The 19,161-nt window shown below is 44.5% G+C and overlaps 1 protein-coding gene across 3 annotated transcripts in view; it reads right to left on the bottom strand.

The window, feature by feature from the left end:
• The window catches only part of ARHGAP26 (Rho GTPase activating protein 26), a 485,399-nt gene that overhangs the window by 336,957 nt on the left and 129,281 nt on the right, over positions 1-19,161 (bottom strand). For all 3 annotated transcript variants that reach the window (XM_065873120.1, XM_065873121.1, XM_065873122.1), the window contains exons 6-9: positions 15,763-15,873; positions 8,691-8,795; positions 7,103-7,232; positions 3,585-3,685 (exon numbers count right to left, since the gene is read on the bottom strand). In XM_065873120.1, the coding sequence (XP_065729192.1) occupies positions 3,585-3,685; positions 7,103-7,232; positions 8,691-8,795; positions 15,763-15,873 (447 nt within the window). The remainder of the gene's footprint in view (positions 1-3,584; positions 3,686-7,102; positions 7,233-8,690; positions 8,796-15,762; positions 15,874-19,161) is intronic.

The raw sequence follows: 19,161 nt of genomic DNA, 5'->3' as shown, positions 1-19,161 counted from the left end.
CAGAAACTAACACACCATTGTAAAGCAATTATACTCCAATAAAGATGTAAAAAAAAAAAAAGAGGCATGCTGTGCTACAAACGCCTACATTAAGGGGATGTGACCTCGGCAGGAAGGTCAGCAAAGGCTTTCTTGGGCTGAGACCCGAAGGATCTACAGGAGACAAAACCAGGAGCACAGATCAGGGGTGGAGAACAGCAGGTGGAAAGGCCCTGTGGTGGGGGTCCATGGAGCCCTGGAGGAACTGAAGGGAAGCCAGTGCGTCCGGAATCCCTGTGCAAGAGGGAAACTGGGCTGAGAAAGGGCTTGAGGGAAGCAGGGACCAGATCATGCAGACTGTGGTCTGTATACTGTGAGCAGTGGGAACATATGAAGGGTTTCAAGCCAGGAAAGGGACGGGGTCAGCTCTGGGCTGCTCCAAGGCTCCCAAAGAGAGCACCCTCATCTCACAGGATAGAACGCGGGGAACTGTCTTTCACCACACACAGGCCTTGTCTCCAAGAGGATGCAGAAAAATCGCTCACATCTCCTGGACTGAAGCTAAGAGAAAAGCAGGTACTTTCAAAGGAAAATGATCCAAATGAAAGGAACAGGGAAGGAGAGACAGGGTAGACAAAGAGCGTGTTAGGAAAAGAAAACACCCTATATTCTACGTTAAGTCTGCCGCCAGCTCCTAGGAGAGCTTTGTACAAGCACACATACAATGACGTCACATGATTCTCCTGTATAAACTGAGAAGACATCACCGCTGGACGGCCAGTCTTCACATTTCCTCACCCTGAGGATGAGGAAACAGAGTGGCGTCATGGAAAACTATTATTTTACACATATACAGTATTCTTCTCTTTTATTATGATGATGAACCTCAGAATCAGGAGATGTAGGCTCCAGAATCAGGGTTTGAGCACTGGTTCAAAGTAACTCTTTCAACTTACATCCTTAGAAATCATTCTCTCTCTCCAACCCCCAATTTCCTCTTTTGTAAAGTAGGAAAAATGGATAAAACAGGATGATAAAGGACAATGTTTTAGAAAAATATAAAACAAAATCTAAATATAAGTAATTATTACTAGAAAAATTATTTCATATAATATCAAGCTCCTAATATGGCAGCCTCTATTATGTGTCAGGCTCAGTCCCAAGAAGTTTATATACACTAATGTATATAAACCTCTTAACAACTCAGTGAGGTGTTTCCTATTATCCCACTAAAGTCTAAGGAGTCCCAAACACATACCATAATTCGTCTCTGCCCTTCATTTTCAAGCGTGGTAAGAAAGGAGTAGAGAAAATACAAGAGAGTTCTTCACTCCAGCTTTAGGAAAGCACAAGATAAATGGTCCCAAAATAAAGACTGTGTGAGAGAATGACTCAGTGAATCTGATTTCTAGAAGGACTAGGAGTTAGAAAAGGACTATGACTTGACCCAAGAAAGGCAGACCTAACTTTATTTCCAGTTCACGAATAATAAGGAACTCCTATTAACAGAGATTTTTAATACTCCTTCTAACTCTGTAATTTCTCTATGTTCTGATATTTTCACATATCTGCTTTCCTGAGATTATTTATAAGTCAACTCTACCGCTAACAAGACACATTAAAAGAGCCTTGGCTAGGGCTTCCCTGGTGGCACAGTGGTTGAGAGTTCGCCTGCCGATGCAGGGGACACGGGTTCGTGCCCCGGTCCGGGAAGATCACACGTGCCACGAAGCGGCTGGGCCCGCGAGCCATGGCCGCTGAGCCTGCGCGTCCGGAGACTGTGCTCCGCAACGGGAGAGGCCACAACAGTGAGAGGCCCGCATACTGCAAAAAAAAAAAAAAAAAAAAAAAGAGCCTTGGCTTTTTTTGCCTTGATACAGGGAAGTACAGAGATGCTGATCAACTCCTGCATTGTGGTCTAAGAGAAAGAAAGCCAGGAAGAAAAACTGGAAATGGCAGAGAGCAAGGGGACAGCACGGGGGAGTAGCTAACAGTAATGACAACAGCGTGACATCAGTGACCCGGGCAGTCCAACCTCAGGGCCAGTGCTCTTAGCCTCTACACTGTAATGCCCGCACATATGCAAACCCAACAGGATGCACAAAAATTTGCCACAGAGAAGAGGGCCAGGGTTGGAATACTTACAGAGGACTACTTTATCAACAGATTAGACACAGCCGGAAAATTATTTAAACTAAAGACAGAACAAAAGAAATTATCCAGAGCGGAGCCCAGAGATTCAAAGAAATGAAACATATAAATATTTTTGTTAAAAAATATTTAAATATCTCCAGAAGGAGATACTGAATAATAGAAAGAATGGGGAGGGGGGCAATATTCAATATGATAGTTGGTGAGAATTTTCCAAAGTTACTGAAAGACACCAATCCTTCAAATCCAGAAAGGCCAAAATGCCTAAGCACAACAGATTGGGGAAAAAAAGAAAAAAAATCAGAGAAAGGACTGTCATAATGAAATGTAGAATACCAAAAGAACAAAAAAAAGAAGATATTATGAGGAGCCAGAGAGAAAAGACAGATCACCTAAAAAGAAAATGCAGACAGACAGAGTACTCCCAGAGGAAAGGAGAAGCACTGGGGCACAGCAAGGAGCTCCCAGCAGTGGGGACCCCGCAGATGCAGCCTGACTATCTCCTCCAAGGACGGCCACAAGAATACCTTCCATCCCACATGCTCTTCAATGCAATGTGACTTTGATACTCCGTTCATCAAGAGGCAGGGCCTATGTCCTCTCACACTGAAATTGGGTGGGCTTTTATGACTGTTTCAACCAACACATGGGGCCAACCTAAGGCAATATGACTTCTAAGCCTCGGTCATTAAAAGGTTTTGCAGGGTCTCCTTTTGTTGCTGGAATATTCACTCTTGAATCCTTTAGCTACCCTGAGGCTGCCATGCTGTGAGGAAACCCAAAATAGCCCACGTAGAGAGGCCAGAGGACAGGCCCTGAGACTATACAGAGCAAGAGGAAAAGAAGGAAGAGAATGGGAGAGGAGGTCAGGAGAAAGGAAGAGAGCTATATCTGACCAGCCCAGAGCTGCTTCAGACCCTTATGATCCAGCTCCAGTCACTATCTGATTGAAACAGTATAAGAAACCCTTAGCTCAAACCATCTATCCAAATGCTCCGCAAAGATCTTACCCACAGAAAGTGTAGGAAATGCTAAAATGACTGGTGTTGTTTTCAAAGTCGCTACATTTTTGGATGACCTGTTACACAGCAACAGATAATTAGGACATCTAAACTGCCAACGGGCAGCCCTCTGGGTATTGGGTGAGAGTGACAAGAATCAGTTTCACAGGATGAGGTCATCCAAGAATTTCTAGCATCTAAACACATTATACACACTTAACACTGTATATATGTGAAACACAAAAAGCTTTCTTAATTGCGGCTGCCAATGTAACTTAGTGCTCAAAATAATCATCTTGTTTTATTTACTTTTTCAGGTGCCATGCCTCCTGAACTACTGTATAAAAATTAAGAAAATTACAGTGAAAATTGGAGATGTTAACTTCAAACACGCATTATAGTCATCATATGTTAACCAAGCAAATCAAGCATGAAATTTAAAAGTGAACTCACCCCCTTTCCTCCTGACTTTTGGTCAAATGGTACCATGGTGATTTGTTTGGAATCCCGTTGATATGTACAGTAGTGCTTCACCCAGGAAGTTCCAAAATGACCTGCAAGGTAATATTCCCCATAAAACATCTCTACACATCCACTGCATGCTGGAAAAGCACACAACCAGTAACTCACAATGCTCACCTATCCTTAAACTGTTTCTAGGGGCGATATACTCTCCACACCAGCTAGACGCGAACAGGCAGAAATCTGATTCCACAAGCTGGAAATGGAACCGACCCAGGGCTTTCCCCAAGGACCAAGGAAGACTGTTTGCCACTAAATGCTGCATCAGATGGGTCTTAAAATACAAGGGAAGTAGAGGTTCCCTGGGGAAATTAATTCACTTTCCCATATTATCAATCTCCATCTGAAGTTTCCTTTCTCTCCCCTGACAGGAGTAAGATGACTGAGAAGGAACACAGAAAAGCTCCTCAAAGTGCTTGTCACTGTTCCCATCTGGCGTGATGGCTTCATGCTTCCCACACAGCTGTTCTGCGACCATGTGCACACACGTACAGGGGTTCTGACCTACTTCCAAACCCCTAATTTTTACTTTAGCAGAACTCAAGAAGATCTGAAAAGCAGACAAGGAAAACCCAGAGACACCAGACATGTGGAACAGAAGTAACTGTAAATGCTCAAATGTAATCTAAGGAGTTTGTCCCTCAAAATTATCCCTCAGGAAAGAGGCAGATGCCCTACAGACAAATTCTGACAGTATCTGATTTTATCAGGTGCCTGGCCAATTACCTTATTTCAAACAACAAAGTATTGTTAGAGAAAGAAGGCATGATTGGCATTATTAGCCTGCAAGGACCTCAATCAATACAAGTTCTGGATGCTTATAGAGATCACATAGCAGATATGATTAAAAAACAATAATGATAACATGAAAACAGATTTAGCAGACACTTAATAATTTTTTTCAGGGTGTGAATGCCCATTGCAAGTGTTGGATGTCACTTAGTATACTTAAAAAGCAACAGAGTGTCTACCCTGGAGCATCAAGGACAAATGAAAACACCAACCATTCAACTGTGTTTCTGTGGCTTAGAGAATAAATTCCAGTGACAGCACAACACAAAGATTTCAGAAGTGCTGTATCTTGGACACTTTGAGCATCATAATAAACAAGGACAGTAATGGATTTAGCCTAAGGAACAAAATGGGAACTCAAAAGTCCATACTGACAGTAGAAAGATGGATGGATAGACAGATGAAAGAAAGAAAGAGAGAGAGAAAGAAAGAAAGAAAGGAAGGAAGGGAGGGAGGGACGGAGGAAGGAAAGGAGAGAAGGAGGGAGGTAGAAAGGGGGAGGACGCTTCCTTACAGCACACCGAAAGGCAACTAATAAATGTGGAGGGAGTGGCAGAGCTGCAAAATCACCATTTTGCGACCATCACAGTAAAGGTCAGTCCAGGCCAGGATTGTCAATGGATGCTAACTCCGTGGGAGGCAAAGTCTGATGAGGGAAGGGCACGGTCTTAAGGTGTCCGCCCCACAGACCGCTTATCAGTTACAAGGGAAACATAGTGACAGCACAGTGGGGAAAACAGAAAGTACCTTGACTGGGTGATCAAAATCAACAAGACCACGGAGGGCAGAGGAACATCCTTTGCTCCGGATGTGGCACCCGGGAAAAACACAGCATTACTCATGTAGGATTTGACCAGGGATGCACACCCACACTCCTTTAGTAAAGGAGACTAAAGTCGTCATATGACAACTAAATGCTGTATAAGCTCCTGTACTGGAGGAAAACAAAATGCTCTATAAGGGCATCACTGGGACAACTGACAAAATGGGAATATGAAATATTGTTTAGATGAAATACCTTATCAATGTTAAATTTCCTGGATATGTAACTGTGGTTACATAAATGAATGTTTTGAGAAAATACACACTGAAGCCAAGAAGCATGGTATATGCAACCTGTTCTCAAATGGTTCAGAAAAAATTATAATGTGTGTGTGTGTGTGTGTTTGACTGTGATATGCACACACACCCATACAGAGAGAGAAAGAATGATCTAACTGGAAAAATGGTAAAAATTCGTGAATCTGGGTAAAGGTCATATGGTCGTTCTTTATACTATTCTTGCCACTTTCTGTAAGTTTGAAACTACTTCAAAATAATGTTACAAAAACTTCCAAATTAAAAAAAAAAAGCTGTATTCTAATGATATGCTCTGGACCACTGTGCTGGAGAATCAAAATATGGTTCTAATGATAATCAAGACATTAATGTTGAAAAAACACATGAAGTGTTTGAATAAAATTGTATAATGTCACGTGAGTGCTTATACTGACTTTACACGTAAGTGACCAACGTTAATAAATTAAGTATTATAAGTGGACACTGAACTGTATTTTTATAGTCTTAAAATTTTTTATTTTCAAGTTGACTTAAAACTTTTGGGGATGGTCTTCTCATTGGGCAAAGAAGATATGACCATATATTCAGGTATAACACACAACTAAAGTAGCTTCTGTTTTTTACAAGCCTTAAACAAGCTCATACCTGCAAGAATAAGGGAAATAAAACTCTCATCACAACTGATGACCCAACCTCCAACCCCATTACTACACCTTTGTCACCAGGGAACAATTTTAAGTCCAAGGAAATTTTTGAGTAATCACTGAATAGAATAATCACTGAAACTGAGTGTTTTGTTCCATTAGGAAGCAGATAGGAGTGAAGATATTTAACTAATCCTAAATCAACAGTGCCCAGCCAGAAAGCACACGTGCGAGACTACAAGAAGAGCTACCCATTAAAGAAAAACAATGCACTTTCTTTAATCTCTAGCACCTCACGCATGAATTAAGTCTGGGAGTGCAACAGCCCAGTGCACGAATCTGAGTCATCGCTGTGAACTCTGGGTTAGCAGCACCTGGCGTTTCTTTCCTTGATGTCATATGGGCAAGTCAATGGCTCTTCTTCCTGGCCCTTGAAGTGAGCTTTTGTTTCTACTTTTCATAAAATTTAAGTGTTGGAATGACAGGGGCTGAGGAGAAGAGAGAAAGGGCCTAAGTCATGATTGTTTGGGCCTTGCTGAAACAAGTCTCAAATGAAAACAGAATCACCAACTATTAAGTCTACCGAAGGATATGACCATAAGGTCCAGCCGGCCAGACCTTTCCCAGGCCTCTACACCAAGGGTATGGTATATAAAGCTATACTGAAGGTACAGGAACCTCAAGAGTAGGGTGACACCAGGGAGAGAAGTGGCACCGCAGAGCCTCAATGAATTCCAGGTTGCAAGGAAGTTCCCAGTTACAAAGGAAACATAACACATCACTGGGAGGTAGACAAGGCCTGGCGGACAGCATCTCTGCCCTAGGAAACCTAACTATAAAATCACTCTCCTTCATCGAAATACGTACTCCAGGCCAGGCACTACTGGATACACCCCCCAGCTCCTGGGAAAAAGGCAAGAGTACATCCACACTGCTGGCCGACCTAGCACTCACGTTTCTCCTGGACGTAGAGGTACCCTTCCATGGTGTAGGGACTGATGGTCTTGTGCTCGAGGGGATTCTCTTTCATCTTCTTCATCAGGGATTCCACTTCTGACCTGGTGCCTTCAAAGCGATTTCTTGTCTAGGATGAAAGGAATTTTATTCAAATCAAAGAAATGAAACCCTGTTCCCATCTCTAGCACTTCAGAACATCAACCTACAGAATTCTTAGATCTAAAACCAGGTAAGGAACATTCAGCCATCTAGGAATCAGGCAAAAATGTTCCCTTTTAAGAAATATACTTTCATAGGGCCTTAAAGCCCTATGTCAGAATGACTCTCAAACTCTAGGGACCATCAAAATCACCTGGGGAACCGGCAGGAAATGCAAATGACCAGTTCTCACCCTGAAAGATAAGTTTAGCGACTCTCAACCCAGACATGCGCATTTTTAACAAGCATCCCAGGCCACTCTGACTCAGATGGTCCACAGCAGGGTACGCCCTCCACCTCCCTCCAGGACAGAGATGCTCTTTCTCTAGCTGTTTGCTGATGGCTCCCTCCTCAAATGGAGCTGCTTCACTTAAGGTTACCCCTCCCCCCAGGGCACCCTGCACCCAGCAACTAGGCGAAGCCAGGGGTCAAAGGGGGAGGGTCAAGGGGCCATCCCAGCTCCAGGGGGCCCAGGGCATCGGCTGAGTCCTCACCACTCAGCTTCTCCTCCAGCAGGGCCTGCTGCCCTCACTCTGTCACAGGTGCTTCTGCCAACACTGCCTCCTGGGGACCTGCTCTGTATAAATCTCCACTTCAGAGTCTGCCTTCTGAGGGACCCGGCCCAAGGGAAGCCATGCTTTGTGACAGCTCATCCAAGACCCTGCAAATTCCTGTTCTCTGAGGCACTGCAGAGAACCATGAGGGGGCAAGCTCAGGCTTCTTAAAGCATGCAGTCCAACCCGCACAGGCATACTTGGGTTTGTTTGGACACAGGATCATCCAGAGACAAAGACAACATGCAGATTAAAGTGGCCCCATCACACAGGGAAGAAGGGGGTTTGAGCCCCAGTGACCGCTAACCAGAGTCCTCAGCAGGATTCCGTGCACGCAAAGGTCCTGCTGCTTACAATTTGGGAAAGGAGATTGGGAGTAAGGCGCACCTACTTGGATCTCCTGGCAGCCTCACTGAGAGTTGAACAACAGCACATCCTTTGAGCCCAAGGCCAGCACGTGTACCCCATCCCCATCCCCTGAACACACACACTCTATGGTTTCATGGGGCCAGGCGGCTAGATGCACAGAGGGAGGCTAGGCTGGGTGGGGCTGGGACTTCCACTGCCAAAGGAAATCCTGATTCTGGCGCTACAGATTTAAAACATAATCAGCAGCAGCATTTCCGAGAACATAAATAGTGCTTTGCAATAATGGAGGAGAAGATGATGCTCTAACCTGGGACCATCAAGCACCCTAGAAATGCCTGACCCCCACTGCCCTTTGAACCCAAGCAAGACCCATCCTCCCCACCTGCATCTCAGTCCATTTAAGCGATCTGTATGCAACCAGACCCACAGCAAGGGAAAGGAAGCCTGTCCCCTCGCCTACTCACGTTCTGTATGCTGATAGTCAACTGCGTCTTGAAGTCGTTGAAGTCCTTGGCCAGTTCATAACCATGGTGGTAGAAAGTGAAGAGTCCTTGTAGGAATGCCAGTAGCTGTAATGAAGGCAGAAGGGCACACTTCACATAGGCAGGTTCAAAAGGTGTTATGGAGCTGTACCTGAGTTCCCAGCCCCGGTTTCAAAGTCTAGAATAAGGTAATAATAATGGCCATCATTTACTGAGCACTTCTTACATGCCAGGCACTGTAACTTCATATGCCCTGTGTCTCACTGAATATTCATAACAACCTATGAAATGAATACTGCTATCATCTCCAACTTATCAGTAAGGAAGCAGATTCAAAGAGGTTAACTAACTTGCCCCAAAACACACAGTAAGTGGCAGCCAGGATTTGAAAGCAGGCCTCCTGGCACCAACATCCAAGCTCTTCCCCTGTGAAGCCTCATCACCTCCTAAGAAAATCACTTCTTCAGAAGCGGAAGACCAGGGCTCCCACTCAGTCTCCTTCTAGTATATTCATAATATCAGGTTATCATGCAGAAGGGTGTGGTTATGTTGATAACCAACAAGGAAGGGAGAAAAGGAAGCTGGTGTGTCCTGAGTCTGCAGTCTAACAGGCAAAGTCAAATCAAAGAAAATCACCCAGATCAGATTTCAGCTCAAGCATGTTTCTGTACTTTCCAGAAGCTCTCCAGAAGTAAACACTCTGGACTCCTTTATTAAAATAATCTCATGTTTCCACATTTTCATTTAGGTGGTTTCCCTAAATTCTCACTTAAAGTGTCACAGCCTAAAAGGTAAGCCCATTCCTTGTTTAGTCTCGTCTTCAGTGAAGAGTGAAAACATCTGTTCACTACAATTCTCACAACATGCCTTCATATACTTAAAAACCATTAACGTCCCCACGCTGAGCCCCTGCCAGCCTTCACTTCTCCAAGCTAAATAAACGTTCCTGCCGTCTCTCCTCCCAGTGCCCATATGTAAACCTCACTGTTGTTATGCTTCCCTGGCCCCTTCCCAAGCTCTACATATCCTGTCTCAGTCCCAAATCTCAACCTGAAGACAGGATTATAGTTAAAGCCTGAACAAGGTTCAGAAGAACCAGAACCTCACCTCCATCACAAGCCCATTTCTACTACATTTGGAGACCAGCCCCATTCTAACTTGAACTTCTCAATGCCAACTCATGCCGTCTGAGTTGTCCCCTCTGACCTGCCTCAAATACATGTTACACCAAGACACAGCTGCACCACTTTATGTTGTTGTGTTTAATCTTCTAGCCCTTAAATGAACATACCTTTACTTATTAAACACAATCTCACTTTGTTTCACCTACTCTCCTTTTTTGAGAAGCAGCCCTAATAATGAGAGTAAAGGAAACTCTTACACTTTGCTTGTGGCAGGAACAGTAAGCACCGAGGTATATACTGACCTGTCTTCAGACAAAGCCACATGCCCAGCCCACTTTATCAAAGAGCTCTGCACTGGAAAGTCAGGCAAAACCCCAGCTTATAACAATGTGATCCCTTGACTTCCTGCTGCCATTGTCCCTGGAGCATCTGTTCCCTTAGATCCTTACAGGAAGAGAGGGAACAGGCACTGCTGGGTCCTCTGGCTATAAAAACATCTAGAGGCAGCACATATACACCCTTCACCTAAATTAAGGAATGGGTGGTAAGCCACCGAGAGTCACCAAAGACTAATAATGAACTCTTTTCTTCAAAGATGACCAAAGTCTTTGCAAAGTCCTCTATGTAAAATACATTTCTGAGAACGTGGCCCACACTTTTCCTTCTAAATGGCTCCAGTAATGGAGAAGAAGGAGCTCTTATGCCAAACCTAGTGCCAGTATTCACAAGGACAACAGTCCTTTCTCATCTCTTCCCTCCCTGTTGTCCTTGAAGGCTGCGCCCCATCACTTCTCCAGGGCACTGAGTCACCCTCTAGTGGAGAATACTGCAGAAGATAAGCAGCTGATTCTCGAGTCATCCCTTCTACTAACGCTGATGTATGCTTCACGTACCGTCAACAGGGCCTCTCTTACTCAGGGTAATTAACTATCTCAAACAGCTTGCTAAGATGCCACCTGGGTATACACACAAGCACTCCAAAGGCAGAGAGCTGCCAATGTTTATTTTGGTTTTCACTTCCTCTGGTATCATGGCTGATTGTCCATTTTTTCTACAGGAAATGATGCCTTAGGTATTGTTATCTTTGGGCCACTTCCTTCCTTCTCCCCTCACAGCATCTTTCGTCCCCTCCCCTACCTCCCACATACTGTATGAATCTTTGAACCTATGACCCCAAGGGAAATGAAAGTCCACTGCTCAGGGAGCTGGGCACGGCCCACAGAAGGACCCCCGAGATGCAAGGATCTGTCTGCCTCAAAGAAATGGTTCTACTCACACACACAGAGGAAGCGCCTGCTGTAGCCTCACCTGGTTATCAGGTAAGAGAAGCCAGCACGTCGTCCACCCAGGCTCCTCCCTGGACAGCCAGACACGCAATCACAGCATGACAAAGGGAGTGCCAGAGGAAGACCTTCCCAACCCTCCTTTGCCTTCTTCCCCTTCCTTGTTTTCCTCTGAGAATAACTAAGAAAATTTATTCCTATTTCCTAGCTGATAACACAGATTTTTTTAAAAAATAATACACAAAAATGTAACTGCGTTATTAGTGATGGTTACATCATTCTGGACTACGTGATAAATTTAAGTTTTTTTCCATTTATAGAATAGAGCTACTGTTTTGGGTTGAATTTTTTCCCCAAAACCCAAAAGATATGAAGTCCTAAACCCCACTATCTCACAATGTGATTTTATGTGGAAATAGGGTCTGTACAGAGATAATCAAGTTAAAATGAATCCATTAGGCCCTAATCAAAAATGACTGGTGTCCTTAGAAAGGGGGGAAATTTGGACACGGTAACAAACACAGAGAGAAGATAGTCCTGTGAAGATGAGGAACTGAAGTGATGCATCTATAAAACAAGGAATGACAGATGCTGCCAGGAAACCACCAGAATCTAGGAAGAGGAAAGGAAGGATTTTTCCTTACAGGTTTCAGGGGCAGCAGGGCCGTGCTGACCTTGATCTCAGACCTTTAGCCTCTAGAACTATGAGACAATACATTTCTGTTGTTCTGAGGCACCCAGTTTGTGGTACTTTGTGACAGCATCCCTAGCAGAAGAATACAGCTACCAAGAGCCATTCATTCACACTGATGAAGAGAAGGGCAGCCAGTAAAGGGATGAAAAGCTGGGCTGGGTAAGCCAGGTAACTCCCTTTAACTTGTCTTTAACCTGTTACTGCAGTGGATTATGGTAGAGATTGAGATCATCTATGTAATGGGCTTAATTAGCACAGGCGTGCTGGCAGGGGCTGCTCAGCAAGAAGGACAGAATCAGACCGATGTGTCAGAAAAGGCACTGTGCTGACAGGGTCAGGACAGGATGCCACTGACCAAAGCGAAAGAATGACAACCTGCAATGGGGCAGAAGCCGTGAGAAAGGACAGGAAGGCATAGCACCAAGAAATACTCTGGAGGCGAAATTCAGAGGCTGTGGAGCGTGACGAATGTAGAGAGTGAGCTCTCTGCAGCAGTAGGTAACCTTCAATTAGGAAAACTCAGGCAACAGACGGAATGTGGCTTCACCTTCATGGAGCCAGTCATGTCATTATCTGCGATCCCCATCTCCAGAACATTTAGTACCTCAACAAGAAAATTAAGGTTTCCAGGGCACACAAAAATATACGGTTTAGATCCCAGAGTCTGATTTTTCTTCCTTAGCATACTAAAATTTTCTTTTCCTGAAGGTCAGTTAACTTCCGGCACTTGAAGTTACTTTCTAAGAAACAAATGAACATAGTTGATGTACATGGAGGTTCCTTGAAGGGCTGGAAGATTCCCTTGACTGCAACCAACTCAACACATGAATACGCACACCAGCCACCCCAACAATTTAGTCCAATCGATTTTTTTGCTTGTTTCCTTTCCACCCTTAAGTAGTCAAATGCTGTTTCAGAGAGATTAAGAGTCAGACCACCGCAGCTCTGCTATTTACTAGGTGTGACCTTGCAGAAGTAAATAAATGTGCTTCCATTTCTTTACCTGAAAACAAAAACAGTACGTACCCTCAGAGATGATATAAGGATTGAATGACATAATGTGGTAAAGCACTTATTACTCACACAGAACATGACAGAGTTTCAGCTGATAGCATCGACTGTTATTTCACGTTCTTCTTTTGTACAATCTAGGCCAGCGGCTTAAACTTTAACGTGCGGCAGAATCGCCTGGAAGGCTTACAAAAAAATAGATGACTGGGCCCTACCCACAAATTTCAGGTGTGGGGTAGAGCCTGAGAATTTGTATTTCTATGACTTTAAGAACCAGTGATCCGGTCAGTAGCTTTTTCATTGTGTGACTCTCTTCTCCCTACCCACAGCTCCAGCCACTCACCTGCCTATCGACTGGTGTGCTCAGAAACAAGAACTTCTACAGAAAAGCGAAGGTCACACATCTACATCCAACCTCTCCGCCAACTCATTTAACTTAACTCAGGACAAGCCCCTACCGCTTTCTCTTCACTCTAACATGAGACTTTTTTCATTAGCTCTCCAGGAGCCTCACTTTATGACTTCAAAAACATCTGCAAACCACAATGGTTCTCTACGTTTTAAATCCCTCTGGTACATCCATCCTATGCATGCTGGCACTGAACTGCTTGCTACCTTGGCTAGCTCTTTACCATAGACACTGATTCCCCCAAGGAGACTGTGAGCTCCTCAGACAGAGCAGCTGGGTCATCAGCATTTTCTACGCTATTCAGAAAATAAATGCTTTTAGATTTACCAAGACTATATTAAACCAAGTAGGCCCTGTTAATACTGGCACTTGACTCATTTGCTCACTTGAGAAGACCCTGGGTGGCCAAAATTGATATATTCCTCTACTTCAGAACAAAAAATAATCACTAACTGGGTCCTAATAAGCAATTATATAGTAACTGGGTGTTACTTAGGTTAGCTCTATTCTAAGCATCTTACCTGGATGAACTCAGGTAATCCTCCTAACATCTTTATAAGATAAGTGGTATTATTATACCCATTTCACAGAGGGGAAAACTAAGGCTCAAAAACTAACTTCCCCCAGAATGCGTAGCTGGAAAATGGCTGAGCTGGGATTTAAATGCAGGCAGTCTGGTTCTAGAGCCCTTGACGATGATGCTACACTGCCTCTCAAAAAACCTAAGACACTGATATACTACAGTAGCATGCCAGGAAACAGAAGGATAAATCTTTATAGACTTCTTTAAAAAAGAAAAAAAGAGGAGGAAGAAAGGTAGGAGGAGGATACGGTGGGGGAGGAGGAGAGGAAAGCCCACCTAGATGAGCAGAGTCAACCAGCTGAGCCCAGCCTAGACTAGATGAACCCCACAGATGCGTAAGAAATAAACGTCTATCGTTGTATAAGGTTTTATGGTTATCTGTTAGCCAGCAAAAGCTAACAGATACGCTATCTGATTCACTCTATGGAGACATCAAAATGGACACAGAAAAAAAACAACTCAAAAATAAGATGGGTCAATTAAAATGCAACTCATCAAAATCAGGTATTTATAGAATAATATCGACCAAAGTATACATAAAGATTATGAGAATCACACTGGTTTTTTTTCCTCTAGAAATTCTAGTAAAAGCAAGTGAAAAAGCCAAAGGCTAATTCTTCATGACAGCGTTTGAATTCCTCCTCCAGCCACGAGAGAGATGAGACTTTCTTTTAGTCAACCTGTGAGTGAATGGCTAGTTTTAACACCTCTGGGCCCCAAGCAGGGAAATCAACAAGCTTGCTTTCTCTGACAGATGGCTTTCCCCATCTCACAGACCCTGCAGAAAGATGTGGATTTTGACCTGAGATCTTGGCAGAGATCATTGCTGGAAAGGAAGCTGGCTCTAAAGTTTCCATTATTCAGATAAGACTGAGGTAATTAATAGCTTTGAAGAATCTGCCAGATGACATGGCTGGGAGTAGACTCCCAAGATCAAAATAGCTCCAGCAAAGTAAAAGATGGACGCAACAAATTCCAAGGCCAAATGGAGTCTTGAAACTACCAGTAAGTCTACGTGCCTAAAAGGCATCCCCAAAGTTTATAAATTAGAAACAGGGCACAGAACATTCTTGACCAAAAAGAGCAGTCACTTTCTTTCAGTTTCTTATAGTTTTGTTATTTGCCTAAGAAAATCACTTTCTTAAATCTAGGTAGGTAATCTCATTTGTATAGAGACCCCAGGCTTGGGTCTAGATCAGAGGTTGCATTCAGCTGAAAAATTCAAGATCTGCAAGAGTTTTAAATTGAGGCCCACATGCTTATTTGGTGTTTCCATGGATTCTGAACACTAGTGCCACAGAGGGGTAGAGCAATACCACATCTGCACAAAACCACAACCACACTGGGGTGGCCTAAGCTACAGCCAGACGTGTCCCCACACTGCAACCCTTCAGGCCCAATGGAACATTCTGTCCAAGTCCAAATCCCGTCACGATTCACTCAGAACGATCTCCATGCTGCTTGGTTATAACAAACTTAGAGTGAGAAACTGCTTTACATCGCATCTTTTAATACATGCCTGGGATAAGGAGGGGCTTTGAACTTAGGAGGCAAAAAGAGAATGGTTTCCTTGGGTTACTGCTACACTTGCGTTACTTGAAGGAGAGAAGAAACAGGGAAGGAAGGAGGAAAGTTAAGGTGTCATCACTATTGTTTGGCAAGATGAAAACTCCTCCCCTCCCCTACTCTGACTCGGAAACCAACCAGCACAACGCAAGGTAGCTAGAGGACAGAACCATTGCTGAATGCTCTACACCCATGTCTTTGGTTGTACTGGGAAGAACCCAGGGTAGCCAGTTGACCAAGCACTGTTACTAGCAGAAGGCACAGCATCAGGGCTGGTCAATCTCTTCATTAACAACTTAGAGCATTTCGTCATCTAGGTAGTTGGAATGAGGGGGTGGGGGGTGAAAGTCTGGGTACACAATGAAACCTTGAGCATCTACTTACAGGCTCCACGAACTCAAACATCTTTCTCTCTTGGACTTCTTGCACCTTGAAGACATACTCCAGGGATACTTCATAGAAATGCTGCCGGACCAGGTCCACTTGGCTGTCTGCCTACAAACAAGATGGAATTTCAGAGAAAAATCAGGTCACTATCTGAGGAGAGGATTCAGCAAGCAGGCAAAAAAATCTCTTGAGATGGTTTTTAAAAACAAATCCAGTAGCATGAGGCAGAAATAAGAACAATGATCATGGTTACCCAAGTGCTAATTTTGTGCCAGGAACCATGCCCATAAAGCTGTACATCAGGGCTTCCCTGGTGGCGCAGTGGTTGAGAGTCCGCCTGCCAATGCAGGGGACGCGGGTTCATGCCCCGGTCCAGGAGGGTCCCATGTGCCGCGGAGCGGCTGGGCCTGTGGGCCGTGGCCGCTAAGCCTGTGCGTCCGGAGCCTGTGCTCCGCAACGGGAGAGGCCACAGCAGTGAGAGGCCTGCGTACCGCAAAAAAAAAAAAAAAAAAAAAAAAGCTGTACATCATTATCTTATTCAATCCTCATTATACTTTCAGTTATTTAACCCTCATTACGTTCCTAAAAAGAAGATATCCTTACCCGTAATTTACAGGAAGTAAATGAAATCTGCTAACGTTAAGGAACCTGACCTAGTTGGTACGAGGCAGAGCTGGGATTTCTGTCCTGGCTGATCTGCCTCCAAGACCCCTGCACATTCCTAAACCACTAGACTCTACCACCTCCCCACACCCTAGGGCCGACCTAAGTTCCATGCAAGACAGATTTTTAAAGAGAAAAAGAAAACATGCAGGGCCATCCTCCTCCCATCCTTCTCAATGAACAAAACAAGCTGATAGGGGGCAGGGGACCTCAGAAAAGAACATTTTCACACGGTCGCACATACTTTCTTTGGACGAGGATGAACTATTGGTTTACCCCAAGCAGAGTAATTACATTGCTGCCTCAGAACCTCACCTCCCTCTCTGTGCAGGTGTGTGGGCTGTAAAGGTCCACACCTGGCTACAATTAAGCCGCTGATCTGGGATCCAGAACCCAGGGGAGAAAATGAGCATGTGCTGGGGAGTACCTTAACTATCACTATAAAGCTCATACCCTTTCCACTCTTTTCTTTAGAAATGAAGTATGTCATTCGATAACATACTTTACAAAGACAAAGCCCCCAAAGGAGTATTTCTTTCAGTGTTCCTTTGTCAAGATTCCTGCAGAACAAAACTGGGACAGACCTTCTACTTCATTATGCCAAATATGGTATTGCTAACCTGACATCTTAAGGAGCTGGCCAATCATTCATTCATTCATTCATGGAGTTCACAGCATGATGAGGAAAAGAGATAATTAAATAATCATGTAAATAAAAAGAAAATGACAAACTCTGGAAAAGCACAAGGTGCCATGAAACAACCCAAAAGACTCCATTCAAGTCTCCTGCTAGCAACTTCCTCGCGGGGCAACTTCCATATTAATATGCAGAAGGCAGTCCCCTAAGTAACAGCTGCACAAAACCAAAATGAAGGGCTAAGCCTGGGGGCATCACCTAAGCCTCCAAGCATGAGAGCTGATGTCTGAGCACTGACAGAGCTTTATTTGGAGACCGGGTTTCAGAAAGTGCTTGCACCACGCCCCCTGCCAGGTGTAGCCGGTGGACCAGTGCCTGACACACCTTCCACCTGGGCTCCTGCCGGCTAAGGCCCGTTAAGTCCCTGTAGTCCTTCATTTCTCACAGTGCAAATCCAACACACTTACACCTAGGGATGCATCTATTTCCCTGACCTCCCCCACACCCCCGATACATCCTCTCTGCTTGGGCTTGCCAAGTGAGACACAACAGAAATAAAAGTCATTCGGAAAAGCTTCAAGTTAGGCAGGGCTGGAGGAGCCAGGAGCAAAGTCCTCCGAGAAGAAGAGCAGAGCCCAGCATCAGTGAGAGAGCCAGGAGAGCAACAATCTGGGTGGGAATTGCAGTTCTATCATTTTCTAGCCGGTGGGACCCGCTCCAGTCACTTATCCTCTCCGGGTCTCTTCCCCACACCTGAAGGCTGGAGATGTTATGATCTGCCCTTGCTCTGAGTAGAGCTGTTTCAAAGAGAAAATGAGCTAAAGGATGTGGACATTTGAAAACCAGGAAGTGTTCTGTGCACACTGGGGGTTATCACCAGGGACATCTGAGCAGATGGGCTGTAATCCCTGCTCCTACCCTAAGCCAGCCACATCTTCTCTGGGCGGTTCCAACCCTCTCCTCACTGGCCTCCCTGCTTTCTTTCTCTGCTCCCGCAATCCAGCCTCCACCCAGCAGCCAGAATGACTTTCCTAAAATCTCCATCAGCTGTTCTCACAGCTCCCTCAACACCTCCCCCTGGCCTCTCCCATGGTCTGAAGACCCTGAGGAACCGGCCCAGCCCTCCTTCCCTACCCCTCTCCCACTGAGCTCCAGCTGGGGCTCCTAGCTACCCTCCGACACTCCAAACTCTTTCCTGCCATGCAATCTTTGCACTTGCTGTTCCTTCTGCCTGAAAACCTCTTCCCCTAGATAAATATTCAATTTTTTTAAACTTTAATGCACAGTAAGAAATACCTTTTACATTATGACCCAATAAACAAACATTTATAATTAGGTGCAACACACTTTCATATTTTTCACTCTAGTCTAGCCTATTCTATGTCATGACCCAGTAACTCAGATCTTATGACACACCCAGAATTTAAAGAACATTGTCCTAGCTTTTCACCCAGCGTGCTCTTTCTCTTCCTTCTGGTCTCAATTCAAATGTCACCTCTTTAGAGAAGCCTACAATGACGTTATTTTAGGTATGTTACCCCAGGGAGTCTCTATCCTATCTCCCAATTTATTTCCTTATCATTACATGAAATTCTTACTTATTTCTCTCTCTTTTCATGTACTGCCTACTAGAATATAAAGTCGATAACAGCAAAGGCCTTGCCTCACTTTTCCATTCCAGATCCCGAACAGGGCCTGGCCCACAGCAAACATTCAACTGATGCTTGAGGAATAAATGAATTGATCTCTATGTGGCCCAGCACTGAGAAAAAAAGCATAACAATGCATTTCCAAAGGAAAAGGAAGATGAAATCCCGAGTGGAATGGCAGGTTGCTCCTGCCAATGCCCCTCTCATATGGGCCATAGAATTTACCACATCCTTAGCTCCTCTTGTGATGGAATCAGAAGCCAGATTCCAACCCCTGGGCAGGCAGTTCCCCTGCCCTGTTACTTAAGAAGCTGTCAATCTACCAGCTTGTCCATGACCCACCAACCATTCTGTGCTTCTTGGAAAAGAAAAAAATTCTCCTAGACTGTAGGTTCCGATCATTCATTTCACTCCCCACAACACACCCAACTCCTGAACGGACTTTCA

The sequence above is a fragment of the Phocoena phocoena genome, chromosome 3, assembly GCF_963924675.1.
Source record: "Phocoena phocoena chromosome 3, mPhoPho1.1, whole genome shotgun sequence".
Classification (NCBI taxonomy): domain Eukaryota; kingdom Metazoa; phylum Chordata; class Mammalia; order Artiodactyla; family Phocoenidae; genus Phocoena; species Phocoena phocoena.
The sequence above is the reverse complement of the archived record's forward strand: the minus strand, read 5'-3'. Positions and strand labels throughout refer to the sequence as shown.